Consider the following 11,579-nt stretch of genomic DNA (forward strand, 5'->3'; position numbering starts at 1 on the left):
CAGTGGCACAGGACCATGATTAAAAATACTGCAGTGATTACTGGTCGAGATGGAATAGGAGGAGACAGGGAGAGAGAGGGAGAGAGCTGATAAGCCTCTTGGCGCTCGGCTTTTAAAAAAACGCCATGTTAGCGCCGAATCTCACCTAGCCACTGATGAAGAGAAAGGGGAGCAGCAGAAGGCTGGACGAAGTGCGATGAAAAACGGATCATATCCCGCTTCTGTCTTGGGGACCTTTTCTTTTTTCTTTTTTTTTAGTTTTCCTCTTGTTTATTTCGAGGTATCCATCATTGTGGCGCTCTTGTTGGGCTAGAATTTTCAGTATGTATACATCGATAGATCTATATATATATAGATGCATATGCGCATTGTTCTGTTTAGTTGGTTTGTTGGACGATTCATTGGTGAAAACGGTCACTGGCGCCTGGCAGTTCGTATGTGCCAACGGGGGGGGGGGGTGGGTGGGGGGGGGGTGGGGGGGGGGTGGGTGGGTGGGGGGGGGGGTGGGTGGGTGGGTGGGGGGGGTGGGGCTCGGGCCAAACAATGAGTGTCTGTGTTGCTTAAGGGTCTGACCATGGGTTTGATTGGACCGATGGGATGCGCTTTTTTTCTCAGCTGGCTGATATCGAAGACTGGTTGCTTGATACTGTTGGTGGGTTCGTAGCGATCGCTCTCTGATTCGGGCTCCAGTACGTCAGTTAGTTCCCGCCCCCGCAGCACTGGCTGGTGCGGCCCTGCGGCGCGGCCTCCTGCAGGTCCACGCCGCCTCTGGCCCGTCCGCCCGCACCGGCAGCCCCCTGGGGCTCGCTCTTGGGGAGCTTCTTGGCTGGGGGGGGGGGGGGGGGAGGGGGGAGTTGAGAAAGGATGTGGCGTCAATTAATTATTTCATCCTCGCAAATATCATGGAATCATGGCGCAACTTATTTGGTGGCTTTGTTCAGTACGTACCTATCGCCATAAAAATCTCATTGACATTCATTGCAGTCTTGGCTGACGTCTCCATGAAGAGCAAACTATTGTCGTCCGCGTACGATTGTGCTTCCTGAAAAACAAAAGTTGGAACGTGGTTTCATGTCGTTCTTTTATTAATGCAGGTATTTTCTGGCCTATATTTTACAGAACGATTTCAAGAGCGTTGTCACGTGCAAATTAATTGACACAAATGCAGTATACCATTTTCAATCGGTCACTGTACCTGAAAATCGACAGCTCTTTTGTTGGACAGGTCTGCCTTGTTACCGGACAGTGCAATAACGATATTAGGGCTGGCTTGTCTCTGGAGCTCCTTTACCCAGTTCTTTGCACGCGTGAACGTATCCTGGTGGCAGAAGCACGACGCAAAAACCCTCATGAGCAACATTGGCATTTCATTATTCAAGTAAACATACCGTTGACATGAATGTTAAGCCCACGTGTTGGACGCGGGTTAGATAATTAGAAAATTCACTAAAAATAAAACAACAAATTATCAAGCACACACAGCTTAGTTTTTTGTTAGCTGTATATAGACTATACAAATAAAGGTTTCGTCTCAGAGTCACCAAGCTGCTATGCTTCAGCGGAATACATTCTTATTTTTACTATTACAGCATCAAATTCTTAAAACATCTGTGATTAGTGAGAGCCAAACAAATACTGTAACCACTCCCATGCACGTCTCAAAACATGCGTTGTGTACTGAAAAGTCAATCCCGCAAGGCAAAATCAGAGATACTCTCAATACGGCCAAGCTTTAACAGGACTGCAACGAATCTCAGGCTAATCACACTGCATTCACGTTGCATTGGACTGATCAGCCGTCATCGGGCCATAGATACTGGAACGTGGAGCAGGCCGCCTGACTCACTGTATTGGTGATGTCGTAGACCACAATCGCAGCCTGGGCGCCCCTGTAGTACATGGGGGCGAGGCTGTGATAGCGCTCCTGTCCTGCCGTGTCCCAGATCTCAAACTTCACTGTTGTGTCGTCCAGGCATACCGTCTGTGTGAGGAAGGCAGCTAGAGAGAGGAGAAAGACGAGCCACGGGCCGTGTTAGGGTCAAGTGATCCTTTCAATGAAAGACTGAAGGACTGTCTCAGAGGGAGCCCTATACAATGATGCATTGTTTGGACTTGGATGCAGTAGTCACTCTAATAACCTGCCTAGTTAAGTCAAGCTAATATCAGTCAAACACCCATAATTTTGACTCCAAAAAAAAAAATTTGATTCCAAAGAATTTGATTCCTTGATTCCAAAGAAAAATACAATTAATTCAAGGTTATCTTCTAATGTAATCTCAACTCACAGTAGTGATGTTAAAAAGTCACGTTTGCTTTATAAAATGTGTCATTTATCTATTAACCACGTAGTCCACAGTTCTATCCCAACAGGAGTGATAAGAAGAGCCCCCACGCTGCACATATTTCTTGCTTATTCAGCCCCTTGTGTCACATGACAGGGGAAAATGTATGTTCTGTGAGCACCGCATATTTTAGAGCTTTGGAACCTTTGAGCAGGCGGACGGCAGCTGACCACAAGTAAAACAGAAAAAAAAATGCTGAGTAGTTTAAAGTTTGGTCAACTTTGGACAGTGTGAGCAACAGGCATCCTGTCTTTACATCCTGAAGAACTTAAATGGCAGGCAGCCACGGTGTCAGTATTCTGTTTCAACCAAAGTAAAAATGTATGAATACATACACCATTAGGAAAAATTACAATTATCCTTAAGCTGCCTCATCTCCCATGCAGGATGTAGTATGTCTAACTAGTAGACTTTATAGCAAAAAGCAGCTGACCAAAAACAAAGCCAAATACCTATGGGTGGAATGTGGTGGAAGCAGGTTTGTGAATAGAAGGTCTGAACACTGTTGTTAAACAGCACACAATCAATTTCCTGTTCTGCATTGCGGTTCTACCGGGTCATCTTGGGGCAAGTTTTTAGACACCTACAGCTAACCACACTCATTCCAGTCATTAACCACATTTAGCCCACAAAACTTTGGCCAGCTTATTCACCATGGTTAAAAATATACCAATCCACATTGATACAATTCAATACATTGTAGAATGTATTGAAAGAAGCAGTGTCTAGTCAATACTTCAATCTGTCTAGGCAATTCTTCCATCTCCGCGTAGCCAGCCGCATGCCAAGGACCATTGTTGTCTCACTTCCTTGTTGTCTCACTTCCTTCATATTTTAAGTCAGTAATGTATCGCATCGGCTGCCTTTGAGGCAATTTAATCCAATTAGTTTTTATCATGGTAGTACTAAATTCGTCCCCCCAGCACCTTCAACTAGTGGACACAGTGACTAAGTGGTACTGGTTCTGACCAGGTACCAGGGGTACCAAACAGGCTGTGTGGGTGGAACTGCAGACCCACTGATTGGATGACTAACGTTTTGAGAACAACAAAGTTAGCATACAAGGATTCTCGTGCTGATTTTCCCCGTTTCCATTGAAGAACCACGCCAACATTGCTGCTTGTTGCTAGTGTGTGGTTCATGTGTACACAACATCATGAGGAAAGGAGTAGCTTTTATAATTGTTGACATTTTCAACATTTAATTAAAACGACGGAAAGCAACAACGCTCTTCTCCCAACTCTGCAAATACGTTTTTATAATTGTTGTTGTCATCGGCTTCCATTGTTTTCCCCCAAAAAGACCTTCACAAAAGCGTCCGTTGCTTTGGTCAGCACAAGGAAACCTTTGGACCTTTTCCAAAAACATTTGTGTTTAGTGATCCTGAGATCAGCTCACAGCATAGCTTGTAACTTTAGATTTTTAGACCTTGATAAAACTCAATTTGGGGGAATGGTAAAAGTAGAACAAACATAACTTATTTCTGGAGGGTGAAAATATTTTTCTTAAGAGTTGGAAAGAAAAATAAACACAAATGATTGTGAATAAGCGGAATATCAAAACAGTTGGCATCAATGAAAACACAGGTAACTGATAAAAACAGACCATTCCTAATTGAACAGCTCTATGTCAGTGCAAACATGACAAAAGTCTGGGTACTAAGCATACTGTACGGCGCTACTGTATGGATTCATTTATAGCTTATTTTAACTTGTTTTGACCAAACCAAAACATTATTCTTCACACGTTTTATCACCCATTAAGCCGCTTGTCAGGGGGCACCAGGTGAGCCGAGAACAGAGAACTCGTTCTGCGGCTTCAGCTCCACGTTTTGACAACAGAGGATTTGTGCGCTAGGCAAGGTTGGTCTGCTGTAATCGGTTCATTCAGCAGTCAAGCATACAAGCTCTTAAATCTACAGAGAGACGCCAACAAACAGCGGACCACACAGAGCCATGGAGTACTGGGAAAGACAACCTTGAGAAAGAGGAATAAGACCCTCACCTCCAATTGTGCTCTCTTGGTATTCGTGAAACTGGCCTTTGACAAAGCGCAGCACCAAGCTGGATTTTCCAACTGCTGATTCCCCCAACAGCACTAGCTTGAACTGGCAGATCTTGTTGCTGGCTGCCGTGCCATTGGTCCGTGCCGGTCCTCCTCTCCCTGCCATTGGGCCGCGTTGAAAGTTTCTCTAGTGGAACAGGAGGGGGGGGCGGTGTCCAGGCAACTTAGGGTAGTCTCACGCAAGGCAGGTGGCGGTTTCCTAAGGCAGGGCCAAACAGTGTCCAGGTGAGGGATGATGATCCACGGGAAGAGGACACCTCAGTAGCAAGAGCTGGGAAAAGAGAGGGACGCATGTTAAATGGCTGCTGAAGTGAGAAACACTGTACACAATACAGACACTATCCAGTATTCGATGTAATCAGTTTAAAAAAAACTATTTTGAGGAAGAAAGGCATGTTTGTATCTTTTATTATCTTGCAAACACATAAGCAGACTTCCTTTTGGCCAAAAATGGTCAAGATGGCCGGCTTTGTGATTCTTAACGGAACACTAAAAACTGACACATTATAAATTTACCAAAATCCTATCCGTTGTGAGAACCTGGCACGTCACTTAGAAAATGGATCCATAGTGTCAGATATGGTCTTCTTTATTATGCCAAGGTTTTGGATCTTAAACCATGTTAGTATTTTGTTTTCCTTTCAGTTTACTATCTGGTAAATGATGCATGCATCAGTTTCTGCTTGGTCAGAGGGACAGGAAACTGTAATTAAGTCAAAACAGGATGTGAAGACGGCAGAGGACACCGGGCACCGCTTTCAGTACTACCTCACTTGGAACGCAAAAAAGACAAAATGGTCCTTAAGAAATGTCTAATAATGGGTTTGTGAGTTTAAAAGTGGAAAACATTTCGCCAGTTAGTGGAGGTAAGGCGGTTTGTTTTTTTCCCTTACAAGCACCGTCTTGGGCTAATCTCCAACGCATGGAGGAGGCCAGGGACAGACCACATGCAGTATGAAACATCATCATGCTACATCAATTCTATGTACTGCTCTCAAATGCATTCCCACTGCTGACTGGGGGTGTTAACAGAAGTATTTAAAATGATGGAATCTGATCTACAGTAAAAATCATCGAGCACTCCATAACCACACAAGTGAACAAAGGGAATACAATACTTGAAATTGAAATGCGTTCTTGATTTAGTTTTTTTATTGTTCCAAGGCCCCGGGTTAGCAAGTGTGTGGCTGGAAGAACTGCGGTCCTTTCCGCACTACACAGACATCAGTAATCCACAATAAGCCTGGGAGGGTTGGACCAGAGCCCAATACGCCTTTCCCACACTCCCACATCCAGCAGAGCTGAGGGAGGCCGTTAAGAGACCAAAGCAGCAGAGGTGGCTGGAGAATAAGGCTACACTGTTCACTGCTTCAATGGCTGGAGCATCTGAATCCCACCAAAGAGCCCAGGGTTCACCTGTTTTACAAACCTCATTAAGGAAATCAACAGCAGAGGCTATATTAAAAACAGCACAGTTGAGGCAGAGTAAATGTTAATGTATGCATTTTTTGTTTATTGTTGATTTATTGAAAGTTGTTTCTCCAATATCTTATTTGCCATCTTAATCCAAGATTAGCCTTGATCATAGGATACAGCTATCATGTAGAAATAGGCTTTACATTGTGTCAATAAGACCTCAAAGATTCAAATGCATATTTTTTTTTTTTACCAAAAAAGCATTTTTGTGGAAAGAGCCAAAAGGCATTAATCAATGTTCAGCACCATTTACTAGGATCTGTGGCTTCTAGATAATGTCCCGATCTGTAGTATCCTCATCAAGGGTACCTTGGGGGAATGGCCTTCCCCTGAGACTACATGTATGAACTCATCCATCAACCTCCACATCATTAGAGTTTGCTGCACAGGTGGCATTAACCCCCCCCAGCAAAAGTACCAAGCCCCTGGGCTCAATCAAATACAGTAGACTCTTCTGAAGCAGCCTACAACAGATTGTCTAATGGCATCCTTAATGGTCTCTTGAGAGCTCCACGGGAAGGGGGTTGGAAAGACACACAGAGGATATGGGTCAGGGAAAGGGTGAAAACTGGGTGTGGAAAGAAACGCTATAAAATATTTATACTGGCCTGGTTTTTATAGTGTAAGTGAACCCCCTGTTTCAGCTCAAAATTAAAAAAAAAAAAAACATTCCATTTGTATATGAAATGATTCACACCGTTGCGTTTTACTATAACTGGGAAACATATTCCTCTCTGGGACCCAAACATCAAACATCCACCACTGCTCAGAAGAAGCTTCACACATCCACACACGTGTCGTTATAATATAAATGTCCAAGAAGCATAACCCTCTCTTTGTCACCGCAGTGAACATCCACAGCTCCCCAGACAGAGCTCCACGCATCCACAAACAACTCGCTGCCGTTTTCGCTTTGTTGTGATGTCCAAGAATATACTACAAGGCACTTTGACGTCAGGAAAGAAGGGTTCCCTGCTTTCGGAGCAGAGTGGAAAATTCACAAACCGGTTGGCAAAACATAGGAGTTTACACCCTCTCTCTAAATGATGGTCTTATTTCAGTAGTTCAAATGGCATAGATTACTAAGTTGAAGATTACAAAAGACATGTTACCACATTAAAGACTCAGATTTTGGGTTCACTACCCCGTAAGGCCCTAGAATAAATGTATACACACAAAAAAGGTACAGGTATGTATATAAAGTCGTTTTTCCATTAATCCTAACAACAGCAAAGACATTTTTTTTTTTAGGTAATTGTCCAACCAATACCGATTCCCATTGCATTTGACAATAAATGCATTTACATCACCGGTGCATTTACAATGCACTGGAAGGAGCATTTAAGAGGAAAATAATGTCAGAGAAGGTCAGTGTAGTCATTTGACAGTTCTGTTACAATATGCTAAACCAATACACCGGGCAACAACAAAGACCTTCATGAACCTCACACACACACGCAGTTGAAAGCAGAAGGTGACAGGAGGGACTGAGCAGCAGTATTGACAATGAACCGAAAAATTAAGAATTTTGCAAGTCCTAATACACACTTGGTAAAATAAAAACTTCTAAAATACACTTGGTAAAGGCCAGGCAGGTACCCTTAATGTACATCTTTTGACCATTGGCCTTGAGCTCCTGACTGTAACAGTAGTTTTCGTTGGACATAAAGACTCCAAACTGACTCACAGACCTTGTGGCGTGGTATGTATAAAAGTATGTTACTTTTAAGGGCCATAGGCATTAAAAATCAAAAGAAAATTACTTTTGATAATTGATAATGTATTGATATACCCCATGGTATTGGAAATGAGGTAGGGAGGCACAAGCCCCTTTAAAACATGCAACCTGTTCCGGTAACTAAACGGAAACCGATATTGTAATATCAGCGAAAACATTCTGCCAATCCCTGCATAAGATGAAAGTAAAGTAAAGTCACAATATCTAAACACTCTGTTGTTGAACTGTTATCAATGGTACACACATGAAGAGGTGATATAAAGGTTTGAAATGCAGGTCTTGTGTGAAAGCAGAAACGTATTTTATTAGAAAATAGGGATGTCCCGATACCACTTTTGCACTTCCAATACCGATACCGCAGCTTTGGCTTTTTAGCTTTGTTTTACTCTTGAACAGATAATAATAACAAATATGGAAGCACTTTTCGATGGCCAATAAGCCACCTTAAAACCTCTCACCAAAGAAAAGTTGAATAGCTTAAAACAATGAAAATATTTGAACAGTACTAAAGTCTAAATGGAGAAACAATGTAAATTTAAAAAATGTAAAATGGTTAAACATATTAAGTGAAGAGTTAAACAAATAGCCAAAGTGATAAAGTTTGAATACATTTGAGATAATATATAGAATAGCTGAGCTGTTACAGCTGATAGTTTGAAATGGTTGAATCAAGTGTGTGCGCATGTCATCACTTGTAGTAACCAGGAAAGGTGTTATTGACGTTATTCTTTAACATCTAGTTAATGGAGATAAGCTTGTACGGTTGGACTCCTTGGAGTCTCTTTCATATGGCATATTGTTTGTGTAGATAGCATGACTTGAAATGAACATTTACGTTACCGTTTAGCTTCTACCAGAACTACATCGGATATGTAAGAAGAAGCAAGCCTCTAGCTATACAAACGGGGGTCCCCACACACAAACGCCTGATATATAATAGTCATATTTCAAATCGATTATTCATTTTAAACCGATTCAACGTCCGAAATGGTTAGCGTTTGTGATCGCCAAGTGTGGCGATCACAACAGCTGTGATCCGCTTCTAGCCCAAGCTGGAGCTCGTGAGCCAGGCTGTTTCTTCTTTAAGGTTGAATTGCTGCCACACTGCTGACATGATTGTTCAACAGGTAGCTCTCCAGTGCTAGCTCTCATGCGCCTAATTGGCAACTATCGTTATCACGTGAAACACTATGCGAATCGGATCTATATCATGCCGATACCAATGCAGTGGATCGGGACATCCCTACTAGAAAACTGGCAATTTTACGGCATTCGTGTGTAAAAGGGCTACAGATTGCCACAGACTAGCGACAAGCAACTAGTTGACAATGCCTTGGTGTTCAAATATTAGCCATATTCAAGCTTGTACCAGTCCAGAATCATGCATCAATTGTTCTAAGGATTCAGGGAAGTAAACAGCACATCAGCATGTAAGTAGCGGGTGACGGTTTGCATTAGTCACTAAAGCCACAGCGATGGTGGTGGTGGTGCAACAATCACCTCCGACACAGATCTCACTCTACCAGTTATCAGGAAGCGAGCAGGGACATGATAGAGGTTGTCTTCAGTGCAAGGGTGGGGTAACGTTTTTGTTTGTTTGGCAGGAGCATTGACATGTGTGTTTGAGTTTAAGTTACTGGCGTGTACCAGAGAATGATACTTCATGGAGGACTTAAAGCTGCTAAGCTGAAGCTCCTACCCCCTCAGGCCCCGTCACGTGAGGCCTCAAGTGGTCTAGCCTGTGAATCAGTTGGTTATCGTGTAAATTAGAACTAGAACTGTCGATTGCCTCCATTGTCGTGTCATCCAGCAAATCCGTAGGAATGATGACAAATGGAAAACTGTCGGAATTCCATCAGGAAACGCCACAGGATACTTATCAGCAACAGATGATTGTCCCATAGGAAATCTTAGGCACGTCCTTCTCTTACTACAGTTCTGTATAAAAGCCAGACAAATAATTCCTCTTAACGTTAGTCAGACTATTCCAACACTTCTGTCTGCACGAGACAATATTATGCTTTGTAACTTGCCAAACCTTGGCAACCATTTCCTCATTTTGGGTTCAGGAATAAAAATGATTGCAAGCCCGTGCTATTTGCATTACTACAGCAGTTGGCTACTTGATTCCTTTGAATTACTCATTTTGTTCATGCAAAGCATCATTTTGCATATAGTAGTTGCAAAGCAGACTTGCTTATGAAATATAATTTAAAATATATACAACAAAAAAGTTTTTAGATCAGTATCATTCTTGTTTGAAGAACACAATATCTATCTACCTATATAGTCCCACAAGTTACTTTGATTTGTGTATTCATGGCTAGATGCTGGGATACAGTGAACATCGATTGATGATTACCATGGTTAAACTCACACAGCATTAGGGAAAATTAGACATCCCTATTCCATTTTACTTTTTCTGAACATTTAACAATCATACATATATGTCTGTTAAAATTGGGAAATTCAAGCTTGGGACTGGGTATATAGGGACAACTACTAGAGTAACCTGGAGTACCCTTTGACTTAGTGATCTTTAACTAGGGCCTAGGCTCACCTTTCTATTAAGTGATAAGCAACATGAGCAATACATATTCCGTTTACAGATCAAGAGATAACCTAGGGCGAACGTTTGCTTGTGGTCAGCCAGGCATAATTATAACTACATTGCATCAGTGCTTCGACTAGACGACTGTTGTGTAGCGAGTAGAATAATAGCCTACATTACGATTTGCCCTTAATGATTGTTCCAAGCCAACGTTGTTTCTCGTGCCTGGTTTTGTTGTGACAGGTCAAGCTTGTGGTGAACAAGGTCCACAGACTATAAACAAGCTTGGATATTCTGTCTCAAAGGTCTAGATTCTAGCTACTCAAGAGTCGTAAACACAACACTACAGTCGGCAAAAAAAAGTAATATGAATTTCAGATATGTAGTCCAGAACTGTTGTCAATATCGATGACTAGCAGTCAAAGAGAACAAACAGAAGAAGAAGAGAAGTCAACCACGTCAATATTCAAAAACCGATGTTGACCAAGCGGTATCGGCCTACGGTTGGAACAAACGCTCATCGACTGGTCTTTTCACCTGTCACCAACCTGACGCAGACACACTCACTTTGATCTGCAGCCTCGACGCCTCGGCCACAGTAAATGACGTCATAGTCACGTATGTCAACGTAGCGTCAGCTAGCTGGTCAACTAGTTGAAAGGGGATATGTTGGAGCTACCAACGTTCGGTGTTGTGTACATAAATGCCGTAATGTCAGTTCACCGAGGCCCCCCCCCCCCCCCGGGGGGACATAAGACATACGAGTCAACAACATGTGTAATCTTGTCCGTGTCGCTTTAGTGTAGTTGTTCAACTAGTAACATTAAGACTAGTGAGCTGATGTAGCAGCAGGGGTTAGCGCACTCCACAGCGTCACCGCCGCCCGCAGCAGTCAGCTGTTTTAAACACTTGGCAGATGCGACGACACGTTGATCTATCAGTCCGTCTATCGTCCGTAAAGGCACTACCGTTCGCCCGGTGACAAAACACCACGCATGCCGACCCGCCGCCGTGCCCCTCTTGCGTCGCCTTAGCCTAGCCGTCCTGACGCTAGCATCTCGATGCAGTTTGGGTTAAAAAAAAAAAAAAAAAAAAAATCGCGAATGTGGACTAGTCTGGTTGGGCTGAGCACAATAACAATGACACGGACCCGCTGACTCGAACGGTGACAAAAAGAGTCGTTTAGTGTCGCCCCGGTATTTCTCGAGCGTTGATATAAGTACTTGTGACAAGTTTAACTTACGATACTTGGGCGTCTTTCGGAGATGACATCGGCGGCTCCTGTCGCTCCGTTCTTGGACCCTGGCCTTCCCTTCCGGTGAGGGACTTTTCCGGGAACCTCCCACGCTTCCGCGGTTTTCCGACCAATGGTTGTTCTGCACTTCTGTCATCGTCAGATGCAATAAAA

General features: G+C 43.1%; 1 protein-coding gene across 1 annotated transcript; it reads right to left on the bottom strand.

Moving 5' to 3' along the window:
• Nucleotides 1–520: 520 nt before the first annotated feature.
• rab5c (RAB5C, member RAS oncogene family) lies at nt 521–11,504 on the bottom strand. Its single transcript, XM_084470781.1, has 6 exons — nt 11,415–11,504; nt 4,347–4,677; nt 1,847–1,998; nt 1,196–1,318; nt 949–1,042; nt 521–826 (listed from the first exon to the last, which is right to left on the bottom strand). The coding sequence occupies exons 2-6, from the start codon at nt 4,510–4,512 to the stop codon at nt 699–701; spliced, it is 663 nt and encodes a 220-aa protein (XP_084326907.1). The 5' UTR covers nt 4,513–4,677; nt 11,415–11,504; the 3' UTR covers nt 521–698.
• Between the last annotated feature and the right edge of the window lie 75 nt (nt 11,505–11,579).

This window comes from Micromesistius poutassou (genome assembly GCF_964030765.1).
Source record: "Micromesistius poutassou genome assembly, chromosome: 1".
Taxonomy (NCBI): domain Eukaryota; kingdom Metazoa; phylum Chordata; class Actinopteri; order Gadiformes; family Gadidae; genus Micromesistius; species Micromesistius poutassou.